Genomic DNA, 22,221 nt, shown 5'->3' with positions numbered 1-22,221 from the left:
TGTATTAGAGTCCTCTTTAAAAATCCTTTTGTACGCCAGACACCTGTAGAAACCAAGTATGTTTCCAGTTGATTTGTGCCTCTATGGCATGCCTAATTAATGGATTTTAAATGGATTTTAAAATACTCTTACGATAACCATTAATTTTTGTTCCCTCTTATATGTTAGAAGCACAAAATTAGTCACTTGCTTCTGATCATCAGCCTTTCTAGTTAAAGAGCCCAAGCCCTCCAATATACTGCCTTGTCAGCAAACCATATTTTCCTAGTTGAATGAAGCAATAATGAGATTATCTGACAACTATAGGGGCAATCCTAAACATGGCTACCCAGAAGTAAATCCCATATTATTGAATGGAACTTACTCCCAGAAAAGGTTTTTTAGGACTACACCCTGTGAGAGGCAAAGTATTTTCCCAGTAACTAGCACAGAGAACGCCTGTACTTGCTGCTATTGCTTATGTGTTGTTTTTTTGTTACTGACACCATGCTGCTTCACCTGGTCTAAATGAGTAAACTGAGGCCCATTGTTTTTCTAGGGAAGCAGCAGAGCACAAGCAGCACAGCAGTATTAACATCCTGCTTTGCTTAGAGCCTTGCTACAAGTGACATTTTACACATGAAGGATAAAGGATCATTTTCGCAAGTCTTTCTGGGAACTGAAGTTCCTCTCCCCCACCCTTTTCCCTTCTGTTCCTTCCCCTTGCTGCCTGAAGAGACAGAGAGAGCCTACGGCAACATCAGCTTTTGCAAATCGTCTTGCTGGGGGTGGGGGCGGAATGCTCCGGAGAAAGCAGAGAAAGTTGCAGCTGCCTGCCCCAAAGATCATTGAGAGCAGGCTTGTGAATGGAGGAACGATTTGCAAAAGTTGCTGTTGCCGCAGGCTTTCTCTGTCTCTTCAGGCAGTGAGGGGAAGGAACAAAAGGAAAAGGGGTGGGGGAGAGGAACTTCAGTTCCCAGAAAGACTTGCGAAAATGATCCTTTATCCTTCATGTGTAAAATGTCACTTGTAGTAAGGCTCTTAGTCTTCTGGCTTTTTCCAAGGCTACTTTTCTGCCCTGTTTCCTGTGGTGAGCAAGACTAAATTTATAGTTTCACTCCTGTACTTAAATGACCACTGTATGAAAAGTAGCCTTTACTGCTTAGCTGCTTTCACACATCACAAGCAAATCACAGCTTGCTCAAGCCAAGCATAAACTTGGTTTTTTTTCAAGTATTTAATTGTCTTCCTCCCTCCTCTTGTGTAAACAGTAGCGACTGAAGGCTTCCTCATTTAGGAAATCTTCAGTCTAACTCCAATTTGTTACAGTGTCCAAATACAGGCACCTTAATTTGTTTCCATCTCAGTAGCTGGGACTTCCTTACATTCTAAACCATATTCTCATTAACATTGAACACTATTTGCCAAGCTGTTGCTCATTCACTAGAATCCTAAAACCCCAAACTAAACATCAAATCTTCAATAACAACACTGCACACAAGGGGAGGAGGAAAAGAATGTGTGTGCCCAAGAATAAACCAGGTTTGTGTTCATGATGACATCTGAATTGAGACCTCACTTTCTTTCTTGAATAATGTGAAAGGCTGGGTCAAGCTGTCACCCTGAATTTAGTAAAGCTGATCATTATAACACACAATTCCTAACCTTTCCTAACTTTTAACCTTCAAAAGGGAATACAACAATGTCAATTCCTGTATGGAATTTACTATAGCCCCCACCCCCTTAAAGATATTGGAGCCTTTTTCTGTGGAGTAAACTTTGCAGATGTCAATCTAGCCTGTCTCTAAATGTTGCAGAAGATGTTATTGTGATGAATACAACACCCTTTGGCTGTTAATCTGTAAGATGTGTATGCTATGAGAGTTTTACTTGAGAAAAATCCCATTTCACGAACAGGGGCAAGTGATGTAAGCCTTAAGAATTTGTAATGTAGCTGATTGTCAAAGTAACTTGAGAAGTACCTCTCCAGGAGAAACTGAAAACCCATCTATACTGGATGGCCCATTTTGGCATCATTTCTACCACATTTAACACCTCTGATTCACGCTGTGCAGTAGTTATATGAAGCCCACCCAACGTTTTTCACTCCTAATTCTGCACAGATTCCAAAGATGCTGAGTGCAAAACTCACATGATTGTGGGGAAGTAGTTAATTTGTCTGGACCTTGTTGGAGGGAATTTTTGCCAGAGTGCCCCCCCCCCCACTTTCTGATTGACAAAAATGAATTCCCTCCTTCCCATAAAAACAAACAAAAGATTCCTTGCGAGTTACGAATTGGCTAAAAACTGTGTTTTTATGTTGTTTCACAGTTCTGTTTTCTTCCCCAGTTCTGCTTATTTGGCTGTCTCTGTGTGCTTTGAATAAACCCTTTAAAAGCTGGATCTTCCATTCTGATAGACTTTGTTCTGGCTAAGCTTCTCCCAGCCATTCTGTTCACAGTACTTAATGTCCAGGAAAAGCAGAGAAGGGACTTATGTCACATGCGCACATGCACAGTCTGTCTGTTGAGATTAAATAGGTGTTGTGGTGCAGTCATGTCAGAACCACAAAAAGTTAATTCTCTGGACAGTGTCAGGTGTCAGAGAGAAGAAGCCAAACTCCCATCAGTGGAGTTCCCCCCTCCCCTTGAGCAGTTAGCATTTAGGTGCGAAAATCCTAAAAAGTTCCATGAGAACACAGTAGCTTAGTCTGGACAGAGAAAGGCAGAAGATTACAAGGAATCAACACTCCCTCTTTCCCCTGTGAAGAGTTACAGTACAGCTGCAAGGTCACTGAGCATACTTTCAGAGATAACAGTTGCTTGTTCTGGGAGTAAGGCATTTTCGTTTTCAAGCAGGTTAACATTGGTACTTGATTATGTGACTACAATACAAAGCACAATCGTATGAATAATGCATGAGATTAATATATTAGATCAGAGAAACATAAATGGCATGGATGGGTGCAGACATGACGTTACTGCCCCCCTTAAGTAGGCCCCTCCTCTTTACAGGGGTCCAGGTTTGTCAGGGTACAGTCTATGGAATTTAGCAATAAGCCTAGGAGCATTCATATGTGAACTTTCTACCCACTCCCTGTGCGATTCTGCAAAATACTTCCAGTGCACTAGGTAGAAAAGTTTATTTTGTTTTATCTTAGAGTCCAAGATATCCTCTATTTCATGGTGCACTTGGCCATCTATTAAAAGTGGTTGAGGAGCTCCCCTTTCTGGGTGCCATTTTGGGATTGTGACATTGTTTCAGCACTTCCCCTCTCAGGCTGGCTGGGATATATAATGTATCTGCTTTGTACCAGTTGCCACCTTCCCATCAGTGGACTTGGAGGCACTGGTTAGAGGGGACCAGTCTGTGGTCCCATCCCTATTGGGACTGAAGTCACTCTCACTGTCGAGTGTGGGGGTTGGAGAGTGGGGACTCCCTGGTACTGAGAGCTCCTCGGCAGTCCATTCCCGGTAGGAATGACTGGTAATCCCATGCTTGTCACTATGAGTGGAGTTTTCGCACCTAAATGCTAACTGCTCAAGGGGAGGGGGAACTCCACTGATGGGAGTTTGGACTCTCTTCTCTTTGACACAACTGACACTGTCCCATGTTATAATAAACAAAGTGACTGTAGAAGTAGAACTTCCAAAGAACAAGACAAATCCACCCAGTATTCCACTTCAGCCTACTGAAAAAAGCTCACCCCCCCCCAACAAATGGCACCACTCGTTGACCATTTTTCTACACATCATGCTAACAAGAGAGAGTTTAAATTTACTGTCCTGTATGTTTCCACCAAAGGGAACCAGCAGGGTACTCAAAAAGATTTGTTGAGATGTGAAGCCCATTGGATACATCTACTTGGGACGTTGCAACCTAGGGGATTAAACCAGTTTGGTGTAGTGGTTAAGAGCACGGGACTCTAATCTGGAGAGCCGGGTTTGATTCCCCACTCCTCCACAAAGCCAGCTGGGTGACCTTGGGCGAGTCACAGTTCTCTTGAGCTCTCTTAGCCCCACCCACCTCACAGGGTGATTGTTGTGGGGTAATAATAACACTTTGTAAACCGCTCTGAGTGGGCATTAAGTTGTCCTGAAGGGCGGTATATAAATCGAATGTTATTATTATTATTAAACTTTGAAAATAACTTATCTTGTTTTTTGTGATTGGCATTAACTGTCTCTTCAACAACTTGTGGTATTTGCTGCGCATTTTGTATTTAAATCTTCCAGTCAGAGGGATTTCCTACCGTGACCGCCCTGCTGTGCATTGAATGTTGTGCATGAGAATTTTTGTATTTGATGGTGGTGAGTTGGTTTTTGCCTTATTTAAGAACAAATGTGGATTTGAGTGTGAATTTAAAAAAAAAATTATAACAGTTTATTCTCTTTGATGGAAGTTTTGTTGGCCCCTGAGGAAGTGTATGTTCAATGAAACAAGCTGAATGATCGAGCCGGCAGCTTGTAGGGCCAGGGGGCTCTTCAGGGCTCCTTGTTCTTCCTTGGAATCCACCTGCAAAGGAATTTTGTCTTTAGATACATTCCAATACTTTCATTTACTCACCTTTCATCTTCGGGGACAAGAGCGGCCGGACCTCCCGCACCTCCTCTTTCCATCCTCTTTTCTCCAAAAGGATAAGAATCATAAAATTCTTTTTGGTCCTCAATTCATCAACATTTCAAGAGAATAGCCTTCCATTTGGGAGTCTCCAGTGTTTATTTAGGAGAACAAACATTTTACAAGACTGTTTAATTTTTCACTGAGAGACTCTCCTAAAGGGACACGGTCGATGACTTATAATCCCCTTTTGTATTGTTTGGATATATAGGTCTTGATACAATCATTGTATAGTTAAGAGTGATATACTTTGCACTGAGCACTTTAATAGATGAGAAATTCTGTTTATGAAGTTACACATTTTGTGTGATTATTTTCATTCCCAAGTGTTGTTGTTTGGTCTCATATTGTATCTTGGGTACACCTCTGTCTTTTGTATCAGGTTGGATCTGCCAGAATCAGTATAAAGAGATCCCTTCACCTATACAGTAGAATTTAGCCCCTTTGCCAAGAGAATATGTCTACAAGAAAAGGCTTCATTTCCCCTATATCTAAATCGTTTTGGTAACTTAGTCCTTACTTTATGCTTCCTCTTTAGTGCCCCCTTCCATCTTTTGTCTCTTAAATAAACTAGTTGAAGCATTCAGGGACACATCATGAGAATGACATATTGGCATCCTCATTCTACTTGAGCAAGATTCAGATCCAGTAGCAGATTAGAGACCAACTAGCTCTCCAGGGTGTGAGCTTTCTTTTGACTCTCAAAAGCTCACACCCTGGAAATATAGTTGGTCTCAAAGGTGCTGCTGGACCCGAATCTTGCTTTTCTACTACAAACCAACACGGCTTCCCCCTGAAACTATCATTCTACTTGGTTTCTATTTAATAAAAGCTCACAATTTTAAAAAATGTATTCCAGCCCTGCTAGCTTTTCTACTTCATATAGGTGTTTTACAGAGTCCCAAAAATGTGAACAATCCATTCAGATTATAGATAAATACAACCTGCCTTTGGGCGGTATGAGGAAGAGACAGGACTTGTAAAGCACTTTGCATCTTTAAAATGATGCATAGATGACAAGGAATAATGGCTAAATAAATCTGCAAATGTGATACCGAAGTGGAAGCCTGCCTGTGCCTCAAAGACTACATTTCCCGTCCTCCATTTGCACAGTCTTTCTAACCCTTTTCCTCCCAGTAGGTCTACTTTCCTGGTAGAGATGGCTAGAAAGTGTTGCCAGTCAGGTGGGAATCACAGTCTCTCATCCCTGCAGATGCAGCCCTGGGCATTCTTCATCCCTGAAGAATGCAGCAGCAGCTTCAGCTGAAGCTTTTTTGAGTTCTGTAGAACAGCAGGACATGACAACCTGTCATCTCATCACATGTATTGGATAGGCAGAGAAGGCAAATTCCAGCCCAAACTCAGGGAGGAGAAGGCACGTGCATTGGCTAGGAAAGTGAGTAGGGATGGATGAAAGGGATCTGCCATTCTGCTACATCCACTCAGAAACTTTAGCAGTGCAATCCTAAGAACACCTTCCTAGAAGTAAAGTACACTAACAGTGCAATCCTAAGTAGAGTTACTTGAGTCTAAACCCATTGAAATCAATGGGCTTAGACTCGAGTAACTACGTTTAGGATTACACTGTAAATATACCTTAGTAGGATTCTGAGTAAACCTGCTTAGGATTGCTCTCTAAATTTCCAACCAAGGTAGAAACAGTTCTGAATGTGACCTGTTTCTAGTTCTGTAATTGAAAGCATTAAAAACAATGTGGCTAGATGCCTATGATTATGCTCCAGCTGCAATAAATCTTTTGATTCCTAGTTGTTTTGCTCTGTGAGCAGTCGACCCCAGCCTCTGCCATGTTTAATACAGCCTGTGATATAAAAATCACAAAGCCTCTAAATTAATGCAGCTTGATCTGCATCAGGGACATTCCAGCCGACTGAGCAAAGCCTTGCCAAGTCCCGCCCAGAAGACTGAGTAATCAAGAATGGAATGCGAATGCAAATACTACAGACTGGGCATGATTGGCTTACTGCCTTCCCGCACTGCGGATGTGCAGCCGTAACAAGAAAAGTTCTCACTGAGTCACCCCACTCAGCACATTCCAATATCCCCTCTTTCCGTGATTGAATTCTATCCCAAGATCGAGAGCCATCAATCTGCTCTGATAAGTTTCTAATTTCTCTCTGGGAACATGCGATCACAATCTAAATTCATCCATTTAGCTACAGGAATACTCATTAGCAAACTGCTTGTTTGTGATGCACTAGGAGAAAATATGCATTTCTTTTAACACACCCAGGTAGCATTAATCAAAGGTAATCAAAACCTTTGTCATTCCCAAGATATGACCTGTAAGGTCTTTAAGGCTGAGGCGGCTCCCCAGCCTTAGGACACGTTTTGCCCTATAAAAACCAGGGCTCTTGCCCCATTCAAATCGTGCATGCTTTCGTGTATCCGAGCACTGTACCCTTAGGGTCACTTTCCTTAAGACTCTCCTGGTTGAGAAAGCGGGCCATTTGAAAACCTCTTCCTCCATGTACTACCCTTCTCCACTCCTTAGACAGGTAATTATTGCCCTGAAATCCTTCAATCCTATTCCACTCTCATCACTGCTTTTCCTAGGCATCTTGTGTGTTTGTGAGACATTTCTTGAATGTATGTGCATTTTCCCCTTTTAATAAAACTACGCTTTAATTAAGAACACTGGTCTCGTTGGTTTCCTTAGGGAGGGGACCCCATAAAAATTGATGGAGTATCCCACTTTGTTACCCCTCTTGCATAGCCTTCTCCTTGATGCTAAGTCCCTCTCTACTCAAGGAGTCTCATCCAGGTAACAGCCACATTGATCAAATTTAATGACAGAAGCACCTGCTAAATAGCCAGATTAAGGATTCATTACTAAGAATACTTTTTTGGGGAAGTAAGTCCCTGAGTAGACATTTAGGACTACTCTATTTTTTTTGTATGTATTTTATTAGTTTTCCATATAGATAGCGTTAGAAAATAGGAAAAAGGAGTAAGAGAAAGAGAAAGAAAAAAGGATACAAAAAAATTCATTAAGCTTGCTTACATTAACATTCTAGTTCTCCATATCTCATACTTTTTCCTACTAGATATTTGACTGTGGTTACTGATATTTCATTACAATATTGCCTTACTACATTTTAGTCTCTATATTTATCTTTAATCCAGTTGTAGAAGGGAGTCCATAAAGCATTTAGGACTACTCTAAATATTCAAATAAGCTATTTTATAGGTAAAAGTTATTTTGTACTATGTCTTCAGATTCTCAGGGTATACTCAGTTTATACTGAAGCTTACTGGATAGTCATATTAATCTGGATAATATAAATGTGTCCTGAGTTGAGAACAAGATTTCACAATGTTATCAGTGTCTGTTGCAGAACTTTGAAATTCTGAATAAAATTAATAAAGTTCTTGAATTCAAAGATGTAGAAAGTTGCAGTGCATAGAAGTGAAAATAAACTTTCAGGGTTCTTTTTATTTTATACATTTTCTACCTGATAAATGAGCATGTAAGGGATAGTGAAAAGAATGCTGTGCAGTCATGCATTACCAATTATTTCCCCCAACTTTCTAAAATAATATCCTTATGAAAAAGCACTTTACAACATAGGAAGGAAATGGCTATAAATATCAAAATGGCATAAAGCTGGCAGTAATCTGGAGTGAAGGAAGATGAGTTCAACAAGCATTAAGATTCCCTGCAATTGTAAAAGTTAGAGGATTGTTAGAGAATTTATCATATTCTGTTGAAAAAGCAGTGTTTACTCTGACTGAGAAAACAAAAAATAATTAAATTAACTTTTAAAAATAATTTCTTTTTAAGCACTGAGCGCTTAAAAGTGGTGTAGCTTTAAAAATATTTTTAAATAGTTACAGAAGGCAGGAGAAACAATTAGCAAATATTCCTGGACTAAATGTCTGTTGGGAAAATAATGTAATCTTCTCTCTAGACAGTTTATGGTTTCACGTTTTGTAGCTACAGTCTGCTGTTAGAACCTCTACTTCTTTGACAATTAGAAGCTTCTTTCTAAAATTAATTTAAATCAATTAATATATCATATAATTTTCTTTTTTCTTTTTTTTTTATAGAAAATTTTTATTGGTGAGTACATAGATATTACACACATTCCCCACTTACCTAAATTATATCAACCCCCCCTTCCCCCCTCCTTATAGACTTCCAACAGCTTTCCAACCCTTAACCTATCTTATTGTTTAACTTATTTTCAACTATATTCTTCTAAAACATATATATATTATATCTCTTACTCTAAGCATATTCAAATTCTATTATATTTCAAATCAACTAATATATCCAATCTCTACATCACTATTTAAACTATATATTTTTAGTAAGATCTCCTTAATAATAATACAAGCTTAGATTAATTAATAACTAAATTTTCCCATTAATGGTAAAGTTATTTCTCTCTCCCGTTTGTAAAGTCACACATTAATAGTTCTCAAACTGCCACAGTCCTCCTTTCACATCCCATTTTTTTTCTAAGTATTGTTTCAATTTCCCCCAATCTGCGATGTATTCTCCTGGATCAAGATCTTTCAGTTTTCTTGTCATTTTGTCCATTTCTGCCATGTACAGCAATTTGTAAATCCAATCTTCTATAGTTGGTATTTCTTGCACTTTCCATTTCTGCACGTATAAAAGTCTTGCTGCTGTAGTCATGTAAAATAACAATGTTCTGTACTGCATTGGAACATCTCCCATTCCCAAGTTCAGTAGCAACAATTCTGGGTTCTTATTTATTTGGGTTTGCAAAACCTCATTAATTACTTCAATTATATCTCCCCAGTATTGCTTAGCTACCTCACAAGTCCACCACATATGATATAATGATCCTTCATGTTTTTACATTTCCAGCATCTATCTGACATATTAGTATTTCTTAGCGCAATTTTCTTTGGTGTTAAATACCACTTATAGATCATTTTGTATACATTCTCTTTGATATTAGTACAAGTTGAAATCTTCAATGTATTTTTCTACAAGTGTTCCCAGGATTCCATTGTTATTTCTTTACGAAAGTTTATTGCCCACTTCACCATCTGGACTTTAACTGTCTCATCTTCCGTATGCCATTTTAGAAGTATTTTATAAATTTTCGAAATTTCTTTTTTACCTTCTTGTAAAATCACTTCTTCTAGTTCCGAATTTTTCAATCTTATTCCTCCTTTTAAACAGTCCGAGTTATAAAGATCTCTGATTTGCCTATATTGAAACCATCCGTAATGGGAAGATAACTCTTCTTCCGTTTTTATTTTTAACATTTTATGTTCCATCAACATTATCTCTTTGTAAGTTAAACATTGTTGTTCATTGTAAACAGCTCTAATATATCATATAATTTTCATTGACATGTAGATCTCTTACCAAAAGGGTAAAGGCGATAAGGGATTTTGAAAAGAATGTAGTACAATTCTGAATTATCAGTTCTCTCCCCCAGCTTTCTGCTATAACATCATCATAACATAGAAGGGAAATAGCTTCAAATATCAAAATGACACAAAGCTGACAGTAATCTGGGAAGGAGAAAGAGGGGATTGTCATTCATTCTGTTTTCCTTGGCTACCACACTCCGTTTATAAAACCCCAGGCTATTTTTACTCATGCATCTTTCTCTTTCAGACAAGACAAACTTTAGACACTCTTAGATGAAGTGAGAGCCAGTATGATGTAGTGGTTAGAATATCAGACTAGGATCTCTAAGACCATTGTTCAATCCCTATTCGCCCATGGAATTTTGCTGAGTGACCTTGGGCCAGTCTTACACTCTCAGCCTAACCTACCTCCCAGGATGGTTGTGAGGATAAAATGGAGGAGACAAGAATGATGGAAGCCTCTTTGGGTTTCCCCTTGGGAAGAAAGGGGAGGTATACATGAAGTAAATAAATAGATTTTCAAAATGGATGATAACTATTTTTTAATCAAAATAAACGTTAAGTGGGTAGCCATGTTGGTCTGCAGTAGAACAGTAGGATTTTAGTCCAATGGCATGGCACCTTAGAGACTGAGTCTTTCAGAGTGTAAGCTTTCAAGAGCCAGAACTCCTATGTCTGAAGAAGGGGGAGCTCTGACTCGCGAAAGCTTACACAATCTTGTTGGTCTCTAAAGTGCCACTAGACTAAAATTCCGCTGATCTAAATAAACGTTTCTTTTACAAGGCTGCGGCAAATTCTCTGCCTATCCCTCACTAATTTAGAATTTTAAAATACAACCAGTTTCTAAAGTTCTGCTCTAGGTAATCCCATGACTTTTTGTGCAAGACAGAAAGAAGACAATGTGCAATGGCACTGGTGCAGCAAGTCTGTAATAATAAAAGGATGAGTGTGTCTGTCCATCCATTTGTGGCAGGCATAACACAAGTCAGAAAATAGAGGTAGGCATTTGAAAATTGCTCACCTGCTTCGGGATGAATGTGGGAATTGCAGTACCAAAATGAAGAGAATTGGAAAATCCTAGATGTGCTTAGCTCCAGATCCCACCCTCCCCCAGCTATCTGCAGTGATGGTTGTCTTTAGCAGACACAACTCATCAGAAAGCAAAGATAGGAGTCTCAAAATTGGCACCTGCTTTTGGATGATCATGGCATCTAGAACTGATTCCCTACACTACCATGAAAGCTTGATCAGTGGCCTTGGCCCAGTCACTCTCTGCCATCCTAATCTACCTCACAGGTTTGTTGGGAAGAATCAAGGGAGAATGGGAGAATGTTGTAAACTGATTTGTATCCCCATTGCAGGTGGTGGCACAGGAATTGGGATATAAGTTAAGTAATTCTATAATAATAAAAAGATGTCTATGTCTGTTCATTTGTCTGTCTGTGGGAGGCATAACTCATCATTAGGGGCGTGTAGCAAAAAAAGATTCAGTTTCCCCACTTCATCAGGGGTGAAATGCCCCTCTCCCTGCCACAGCACAGCATCAGGGAGAAGGGCATTTTACCCTGGCAGGCTGTGCTGAGGCGGGGGTGAAATGCCCCTCTCTCTGCCACAGTGCAGCATCATATAGTTAAACAAAAAGGCTGAAGTGACTTTTAAAGCAGCCTCTTCCCTCTTGCAGGCAGCCAACGCCATATATTTCTGTGTCCTTAGCTTTCTGTATAATCACTGTAGTCTTCTGAAAGATTCTTTTTGCCAGCATGTTCTACTATACAATATACACTGTGCTGCCTTGATTTAACAAAGGCTGGCTTTGAAGCCTAGAAATATGTTGAGGTTTTACAAGAACTTCTCGGTTTCGTATAATGTTTTAAAAAGATAAGTAACCATGTAACACGATGAGCTCGGGAGAGATACTGTTGAGAAAACAAAGAAAATTGTTATCTGCCATAATCCTGCACCTCTGAATTTAATGATTAGACGATTACACTTGGCATTGTATTCTGTTTAAATGCTGCCATTAAAATATGCCTTTGTCTCAAGGAATTCAATTCCCAGACTCAACAAAAAGGACTTTATGTTTTAAAAGTTGTCAGAGAGTACATTTTAATTTGTTTTTCCTTGCCAATGCTTGCTGCTTTGTGGAAATCTTAAAACTATTTGATAATTAAATGTATATTACAGAAAGCTTGGGTCTGACCATGCATAGATTTGACTCCTTTGGAAAGGAAAAGGAAATATTTGTTTCCAAGTTGTACTTCTGGCCACTCATTCTGTACAAAAGATTAGAAATGCTATAATTTTTTCTATAGAAACAAAAAGTCGAGCATGACTGTTACACAATACTGCATCATCGTATAAATTGAATAGCTGATAGTTTTAGACAAAACAGAACAATGTCTATCATATTAAAGTACGTATCTTCTTGTACAGGAACAAAAAAATTGTCCCATGTTTGTTAAAGAATTTGATCAAATATGCAGAAAGGAAATGAGAACTTGTTTCCTAGTGCTAGTCCGTAGTGTATGGGGTGGGGGTGGGGTCTTCAGATGGTTTTAGGAACCTGTTTCTATTTTTCTTCTTCTAAATAAATCCTTAATCTTTGGGCCATTCCACATGTAAAATATGAGCAAATGTGTTTATATATTGATAGATATGCAGGCTTTCTGTACATCTGTCTGTATTAGGGTTGCCAGTCCCCTGCTGATCTTCTGCTCCCACCCTCCACCCCCATCCCTGTTTACCTGGCTGGGGGGAACACACCTCCCAGGGTGTGCTTCCCTGCTGTGTGGTGCAGTCCTGGACTGTGCAGCGCACTCCTGCTTACTGCAGCAGCCCAGTCTGGGCCCGAATCAGGCTGCTACGGAACTTAGGAGCCCTCCTGTGCGCCACAGCAGCCCGATCCGGGCCCAGTTGGCCCCAAATAGACCCAATTCAGCCTGTATTAGGCCCAGTTCACTGCAGCAGCCTGATACGCGCCCAGATTGGGCCCAAATCGGACTGCTGTGGAGCACAAGAGCGCTCCTGTGCTCTGCAGAAGCCTGATCTGGGCCAAATCAGCCAGAATGAGGCCCAATTCAGCACAGATCAGGCCTGAATCGGGCCCAATTCAGCTCCCTGGGGAGCATGGGAACACTCTCAGGATGGCTTGCACAATGACATCACTTCCTTTCTGGGGGACAGGGGGACCTGGCAACCCTAATCTGTATGATACATTTATTTCTAAATGATATTTCCAAATGGTTAGCCCTGTTAACTGCAGTAGCAAAGTAAGACAGGAGTCCAATGACACCTTAGAGAATTTATGCCAGCATAGCTTTTGTGAGTCAGATGAGCTGTTAGTTTCTAAGGTTCCACCAGACTGGACTCCTGTTTTGTTTTATTCCCAAATGTGTTGACTCATTTATAAGAGCTCACGTAAAAACATAATGTTGAAAGCGATACATTTTGTATGATATGCTACATTTGTTTTTCTATATCTCTGGACTGATATCCTCTCTGTTCAAAATTTCACAGAGTTTTCACATAGCTTAGAAATAAGCCTATGTGCCATTTTCTTATACTGGAGAAGTAAGTCTCAGAAGTAAAGGTGGGATACTGCTGTTTTTTTTCTTGCAACCAAAATGGTTTCCTGCAAGTGGTAGTGGGCATACTCAAGATATTGTTGAAGCAGTTATTTTAATAACAGTAGCCCTGGTTCTGGAAACTGTTATTCAGTGTTTTTTTAATTACTAGTTTCCAGGATACCATGTCATGCATATTCACAAGTTTTAAAATAAACTTTGTGTTGGGGAGAAAAATCGGCATTTGTAAAAGCACCAAGGAAGACTACTTAAATTGGTAAGGATTGCTGCATTAGCTGTTTATGAAACCTTTAGTATCATGATAATCTATAGGGTAAAAACTAGTTTTACTTTATTGGAAATATAAGCCCTCCCCCTCACAGCTGATTTTCTGGAAAGGTAAAAGTAGCAGTTGGACTAGACGGATTAGTGTGTTCACCCACATGAAGATTTCATTTTTCCCTTATGCTCTAGCGTCTGTTTACACTTTAGCCATATTTCACTGAATATCAATTAGGGAAGAAGACAGAATCAGGAAGCTTCTATGGAGATGATAGGATTCTGGCCAGTTTTAATGCAAGAGAGAGTTGATTGGAAGACACACAGAAATATCATTTCAGCTTCCCGTTTTGTTTGAAGAAGTTTTATATTTTGATATTCTTGTTCTAAGTATCGTTAGGAAAATGTTATAATCGCTTCCATCCCCTCTATGCAGAGAGGTTAGTTGAGTAGTCTGTGCCAAAGCTGCTTAGCAGATGGTGTTTGAGTAGTGAACAACATCCATGCTCTGGTTTAAAGCCTATAATGGAGGTCTACCAGACTGAAGGATAGAACTGCAGCCCTCCCTCATCGATCTTCCATATAAAGAGTGCAGTAGACAACCATCTGTCAAATCAGTTCACACTTTTTAAGAAGGTCTCTTTCCATTTATTTTGACAGTTTCTGTCTCTTGAAAATAAAAATTAATTGTATGTGTACATTATATTATAGGTGTTTTCTGTTGCCATTTATAACAGTAAATGCCTTTACCTTTCATGTTGTGTAATGTAAAAACATAGTTTGTGTTAATATAATGGTTTCTAAGTCTATTTTTCATCAAAGCATATGTATTTATAATAGTTTCAAATAGAGGACCTTATTTTAGGAATCATAAAGTCTTAACAGCAAGACTGGCATGGTCAGATGTCAGATTCAAACTCATTTGCTTAATCTCCAAGCCATAGTTAGAAATAACTTCTTGATCCTGGTTTGTGGTTTGCGATCCTGGTGTGGAGGGGATATGCATGAACACTGGGATTCTTTGTGTAGCTCCAAACCATAGTTTGATGTTATATCTGAACCATCCCAGTTCTTTTGTATGAGAAACTGTTAAAAGAGAACTGAAGTAAGTGAAAAGTTAGTCATTAAATTGGGGGGAAGGGGGGAGTAGGTGGTGACAGCACTTTTTAATGGTAGTTTTGGGTAGGTAGCCATGTTGGTTTAGAGTAGAACAGCAGGATTCATGTCCAGAAGCAAGACCAACAAGATTTTTGGGCTACCCTGAAAATCTTGTTGTTTTTTAAGGTGCTGCTGGATTCGAATCTTGCCATTTTTATGGCTTATCACCCTCAGGTGATGCTCCCATGCTCCTTTTCCATCAGTTCTACCACATGTAGAATGTGAGATTAAAACAAAAATATGCTGTACTGTAAAATATATTGAACGTTGTTGCTTTAGGTTGTATAAAAGGCGTTATACGCCTTTGAGCAACCCGCCACTGTGCATGGAAATTGGCTGTGACTTACCTAGACTCATTTTTTGTAACTGCCAGGAAGAAGGGGATACCAGAAACGGGATTCCTCGCTAGCAAACCCGTTGCGGTTACTATTTACTGGATTAAGTTACATTATTTTTGCCACAAATAGATTATTTGTTGGTTTGTCACTTTGTATAGCCATACAATTGCTGTTCATAAAATCTTTATTGTAAGCTTCATAGCTACTGTATAATTTACACTTTTGTACTCTGTTGTTGATGAAGGTAACACTGTGTTGGTTGCGAGCATTGTTTGTACATAGCGTTGCTGCTGTAGCTCGCTTTCACTTTGTACCTGTTAGCGACTGCTACCAGCTTTATAACCACTTAGAGTTGACTTTACTACCATTTAACTTTGTGCATAAAAATAGTTTTGATATCAGTTTGAAATTGTATTCATTGAATTGGTTCTAGTAAGTTGGTCACGGTTCTCTTGTGTTTTTCGTTACAACTCTCTGTGACTCTTTTTTTTTTCCTTGGAGAAAAAATGGGAGCTGATGAAGATCTATCAAGACTGGAGTGATAGGGGATTTCTCTTTGCCCTCCTCATGACTGTCAAATCCCAAATTATAAAAAAATAGCAAATATAGTCAAATATGCTTGACTAGCAACAGAGCCCTTTTAAAAAACAAAAACAAACAGGCCGTAGAAAACCCAGGAAAGCTGGGCTTCCTGCAGTGGCGGTTCCCTCCAGAGGGGTGGGCAGGCTCACCTGGCCATCCGCCACCGCAGCTCCTTCCAGATGGGCGGGTGAGGTCCCCTGGCTATCCTGCGATGGCACCCTCTGAAGGGGTGGGCATGCTCGCTTGGCTGTCCTGCGGCAGCAGATTCCTCTGGAGTTTGCATTGGCCAGGACACGCTTTTTATCCTAGTGTTCCTTCACAACTGGACCAGGATAAAAGTGCATCGTCGGGAACACAATTTCCCTTTTATATATTTGTGTAATGTGTTCAGGTCACAAGTTTTTGTTTCTCTTGGTACAAAACTTGGGTAACTTAAAATGGCATAGAATGTAAACAAGCAATAGTAGTCAAGAATATTTGAATCTCAAATGTCTTATGCCAGTAAGCAAAGAAGTTCTCTCTGCAGATCCAAAGGTTGATGCCTTCTGGGTCTTTTGAAGTCCTTTACTAAGGAGACAAAAGAAAGCTCTTTGCTTTGAGGTTGAGACACTGTTCGATTTCAGTTTTCAAGGAAAATGAATGGTTTCCTCCTTGTGCGGGAACAGGGAGAAATTGTCAAGCCCAGGGACATAAGAAAGTCTGTGTCCAAGCTGAGGGTTCACAGTTTACAATATGCTCGGGATGATTTCAGCATTTTGCCTTTTTCTGTTTCATTCAAGACTCTGTAAATTTTATTCTTAAGACTCAATAAGCAAGAGGGAATCAGTGAATGACATGATACCCCTGGGAGCCACTGTGCCGATTGCTGGTCTAGGTATAATAACAAGAGAGGAGGTGATAACATTTTGCTGTCTTTCTTCCATCATCTACAGAATGTGACAAGCTCCGAAGAGATGGCTATCGAAGTTCCCAGTACTATTCTCAGGGTCCAACGTTTTCCTCCTCTTCCAGTGCAATCTGTGAAAATTACCAAGATGACTATGAAGAAATTGAACAAAAGGTAAGATAGACACTGGGTAATAAAGTAACGTATTAGATAGACAGTCCAAAATCAAATCATCCTACATGTGTGTATGTGTATGCTTTATTCAGAAATTATGCCCTGGCTCTTATACTCTGTTTTGAAAATGACAGTTTAAGTTGGTTCTTTTATAGTGGTTCAGTTTACACAAGCAAATTACAGCGCAAATATCCTGGCTCTATTACAGATGAAAGCACTGATTTTGAAACCAGTTAGATTAGATTTTGCTTTTATGAACAAATAGAGAGTATAGCCATTATCTCTTTGTAAATACTGTAGTTCTGTAGCAAAGTGTTCAGAATTCATCTTGTTTTGTATTTCAGATATGCATTTCTCCCAAGATGATGTCATAAATAAATGGCAAACTCAATCTTTCATAGCCTACTCATTATATGTACAAGAGAGCATTACAGTAAAATTATAAACAGGGCTTTACAGCCTTTTAAGTCCATTGCAATAAATGGTCTTAGAAGGATTACCTCTGTTTTGAATTGCACTGTGAGTGCAACTGTGTTTTTCTGTTGCTTGTTGTTAGTTCATTTGTTTCATACTGTTGTGGTCTACTGTTTATGAAGCCTCTTTTTAGTAATTCTGGTCTTTTGTGGAACTATTATGTTATATATTCTTAGAATGTAATCTGTAGTTCTTTTTTACTATATATTACATTGTGGGCTTGGAAACCTATGGTTCACATTTCACATTAGCTGTGAACTCATTAATGATATATGAGCTACTAATTAGCCTTATCTCCCCCCCCCCCCGCTTCAAATTAATTTAGTAATGTGGATTATAATGATGATTTAACTCATGTATATAATAATGAGGAGGAGGAGGAGAACAACAACAACTACGCTTATATACCACTCTTCTAGACAGATTAGAGCCTCATCCAAAGTGGTGAACAAGTTAGTGTTATTATTATCCCCACAATACAGCTGGGGAGCTGAGGCTGAGAAGAGTGGCTTACCCAAGGCCACCTACTGAGCTCATGACAGTAGTGGGATTCAAACCAGTAGAGTACTGATTCTCAGCTGAACCACTTAACCACTGTGGTGCGGCAGCTCTCATGTACTTTAAGTACTTGAGAAAAACTCTATATCAAAGGCTATTGTTTCTTACATTCTAGCTCATTTCATCATAGGTTGAAAGCTGGATAGCAATACATGGAAAACCATAGGCAATACACAGAGAGTTCAATGAAGCCTGCTTGTTCTCAGCCAGGATCCAGTACATACTGCAAGATGCTGGCAGCCCCATTCTCCAGTGGTCTGGAGTGGAGCAGTCAAGACCTCTGGGTAGCTCCTCCTCCGTCTCTTACGCAGGGTCGGACAAATCTTGTGATCCTCGGGGGAGGGGCTCCCAGGCTGCTCCAGTTTTTTCCGGCCCTGCTCTGCAGGCGGACGTGGAATTCTTCGCTCCGTGGGAGCAGCGATCCTTCAAAGAAAGACACGAGCTCGCCAGGGAAAGGAAGGACGCGTTCCTCCAACCCCCCCTCCCCCCCTCCATTCCGAGCGTCAGGATTTGGGCAGCTCAAACGCCACGGAGGCGAGCAGCAGAGCCAACAATCCTAGTTAGCTAGGACCCGGCTTCTGCAGAGGCACGAGACATCAAAGCAGCTGGGGACGCTGCAAAAGCCGCGGGAAAGGGAAGAAGCCCGGCGGGGTTTCCGAGTGGCGGAGGCCTCATAGATCGCGTCGGAAACATGAGTAAATTCAATGGGCCCTGTGGAGAGGCCTCGGAACCTCAAGGAAGCGGGGGGGAAGGGGGAATCTTCCCTTAGGCCCTTTCAAGGGCTTGGGAACAGAGACAGCATTAAGACCATGAAGCGGCAGCAAACAGCCTGAAGGTTTTCCTTTTCCCGAGTGCCCTCTTCTCTTTCTTTAGGGCCAGTTAGGGGAATGTTTCATTAATCTGAGAGCCCTGACCCCAATGGTTCAAGCAGCTTATCTGGTCCGATTTTGGAAGCTAAGTAGGGTCAATGCTTCCTTATTTGAGACTCCTGATCCTTGCAGATCCACGGGGATATAGGGGTACCTAGGCTCAGGCCGCACAGTAATGCTCGCCCACGCGTCTCTTCACTTTAGGCGGGAAGATTTTGGCGGGAATGACGCCACAGGCCAGTGCAGCAGAACATATAGTGGCTGAGTCTGCTCTCAGTAACATGGAGTCCCCAAAGTTGCCAAGACAAATACACTGCTCCCAAGGGGAAAGTCTGGGAAGTAGTGACCCTGACCTGGCAGGTCCAGAAGCAAAGGCAAACATTTTAGCTTGGCTGCAAGCAGAAATTAAAAAAGGAATAGATGATGCAGTAAAAAATTTGAAAGGGCACCCAGCTTCCCATAAGAAAGACAAGCAATAGCCAAGTACCTCCAAAGGGAAAAGGCGTGCAGAACCCACTGCCCAAATTAAAGCCAAAAAGAGGAAAGTGAGGGGTAGATGAAGACTCCAGCAACTCAGATGATTCCCTAGAAGGTTCAGAAACATCCCATAGGTCATCAGGGAGTGAAGAAGGGGAATTATCTGAGGAGGAAGAGGTGGATACTAGCCAAATGCAATCTAGGCTTTTTCTGCCTGAAACGTATTCTAAGCTACTTACAAAAGTATTGAGAACTCTGGAGATATCACAATCTGTTGCAGGTAAAGAGGAGAGGGAATGCTCCTACCCCCAAGGTCTTGAGAGAGCTCTACCAAAAATGGGGCCCAAGCATTCAGGCGTACCCTTGCCAGTCATTTTCCATGATGTTCTAAAAATGGAATGGGATAATCCAGCAAAGGCTAAGCTGTATCAATCTATTTTTCACAAATTCTATTCTTTGAGTCCGGATGACGCCAGAAAGATCAAGCTGCCGATGGTGGATGATCCAGTTACTAGCCGGGCAACAACTTTGGTCCTACCCATGGATGCAGAGGGCATGCCTAAGGACCCATCAGACAAAAAGATCGAACAGGCCTTACGCAGGGACTTTGAGGCATCCGCAGCATCCCTGAAGTCTTCAGCAACGGGGTCTTTTTTTGCCAGAGCAGCCTATACCTGGGCCTCGGATCTGGCAGCGGCAGGCAGAGATGTCCCCAAGGAAATCAAAAACGAGGTGAAGAAAATAGCACTAGCAGCAGCCTTTGCAGCAGATGCCACCCTGGATTCATTCCAAATGTCTTCCAGGGCCATGGGCTTTAACGTTGCAGCCCGAAGGAATACGTGGTTGAGAAACTGGGACGTGGATCAACAAGCCCATAGCAGGGTGGCAGCGATCCCATACTTGGGTTCCAAACTCTTTGGAGAGGCTTTGGACAAATATTTGGTGGAAAACACAGAGAAGAAAAAAGTCCTACCATCAAAGAAAAGGGACACGAGGTACAAAGGAAGGCACTCCTTTCGAGACTTCAGAAGGCCAGCCAGACAGGGCACTGACAGACCATTCAAGAGCAGGTGGCGAACCAAATCGAGATCCGATGCCAGACCCTTTGCCTTCAGAAAGTCAGCCATCCAATCCAAAGGACAGAAGAAGACCAACCAAGCGTGACTATCCATGTCACGGGAAGGCAGGGCAAATTGGGCGTCGCCTTCAGGTTTTTGCGCCCCAGTGGAGACGAACTATATCAGACAGATGGGTACTGGAAACAGTATCCAAGGGCTATTCCTTGGAATTTGAGAGGGTACCAGCCAGACGCTTCATTCAAGTGCTTCGGAATCAATTACAACGGAAACATCGGAAAATAAAAGAAGCCATCAAGCACTTGCTACAGATCAAGGCGATAGAACCGGTGCCAACACAATTCAAGAAGCAGGGGGTGTATTCAGTTCTCTTCATCGTCCCAAAAAAGAACGGAGAGATCAGGACCATTTTGGACCTCAAATGGCTGAACCTTCACATAAGATCCAAAAGGTTCAAAATGGAAACGATGAAATCCACCACCGGAGCCATACAGCAGGGGGACTTTTTGGCGTCCATAGATCTGTCAGAGGCTTACTTGCACATCCCTATATGCCCCTCTCACAGGAGGTATCTGCGTTTCGCCTACGACGGGGAGCATTACCAGTACAGGGCTCTCCCCTTCGGTCTGAAATCCGCGCCGAGGGTGTTTACCAAGGTGCTTGTAACGCTGGTGGCCTTCCTCAGAGTCCAAGGTATAGCCCTGTCCCCTTATCTGGACGACATCCTGATAAAGGTGCCGTCTCTACAATCAGCACAGACGGCAGTATCACGGACATTAGATTGCTTGGAGGATCACGGTTTTATTGTGAACCGGCAGAAGAGCATACTGTCCCCAACTCAGAAGTTTGGTCACCTGGGGGTGACAGTGGATACAGTATTGGACAAAGCCTTTGTATCTCTGGAGAGACAACAGAAAATTCTCTCCCTGATCAAGTCCGTTCAAGCGGGCAAACCAGTGGAGATAATGCAACTGGCCAAGCTTCAAGGCATGATGGTGTCCTGCCAGCATACGCTACAGTGGGCCAGATTTCACACCAAACCATTGCAAAGGTTCCTGCGCCCATTCCAGCGGGTCATATGCCACAAATGGCACAGACTAGTGGAGATTCCCCAGTCATTGTCCAGGGAGCTGAACTGGTGGCTGGATCCGGACAGATTTACAGAGGGATCACCACTCAGGGAACCAAACAGGATACCGATAACAACAGACGCAAGTCTGGTAGGCTGGGGAGCCCACATAAAGGGCAGAGTGGCGCAGGGAGAGTGGCTTCCCGAAGAGAGAGAGGCAAGCATAAATCTTCTGGAGCTCAAAGCCATAAGAAACAGACTGTCGGAGTTCGAAAACGACCTACAGGGCAGTCATGTGATGGTACACACCGACAACATGACAGCGAAGGCCTACATAAACAGGCAGGGAGGCACCAAGTCCAAGATTCTGACCAAGGAGGTGGACAAGATTTTCTTCTGGGCAGAGAAGAGTGTACAATCGATAAAGGCAAGCCATATCGCAGGACAACAGAACATCATGGTGGACTGGCTGAGTCGGAACAGAATCTACCAGTCCAAATGGACTCTGAACAAACAGGTATTTGCGCTAATATGCCAAAGGTTCGGCACCCCAGAAGTGGACTTCTTCGCTTCTATAAAGAACAGACAAGTACCGCAGTTCTTCTCAAGGTACAGCGAACCAGAGGCGATGGGAGTTGACGCACTGACTCAGGAGTAGCTGCGATGTCTTCTTTATGCCTTTCCTCCACCGAAGATAATACACAGAGTGCTTGAGAGGATCTTCGATCAGAAGGCGGATGTCA

The 22,221-nt window shown here is 41.5% G+C and overlaps 1 protein-coding gene across 1 annotated transcript in view; it reads left to right on the top strand.

Moving 5' to 3' along the window:
- The window catches only part of NHSL1 (NHS like 1), a 238,453-nt gene that overhangs the window by 173,723 nt on the left and 42,509 nt on the right, over positions 1-22,221 (top strand). The window contains exon 3 of the mRNA XM_054974770.1: positions 16,828-16,955. Coding sequence (XP_054830745.1) covers positions 16,828-16,955 — 128 coding nt within the window. The remainder of the gene's footprint in view (positions 1-16,827; positions 16,956-22,221) is intronic.

The sequence above is a fragment of the Eublepharis macularius genome, chromosome 1 (assembly GCF_028583425.1).
Source record: "Eublepharis macularius isolate TG4126 chromosome 1, MPM_Emac_v1.0, whole genome shotgun sequence".
Classification (NCBI taxonomy): domain Eukaryota; kingdom Metazoa; phylum Chordata; class Lepidosauria; order Squamata; family Eublepharidae; genus Eublepharis; species Eublepharis macularius.
This window is presented reverse-complemented; position numbering and strand designations above follow the sequence as displayed.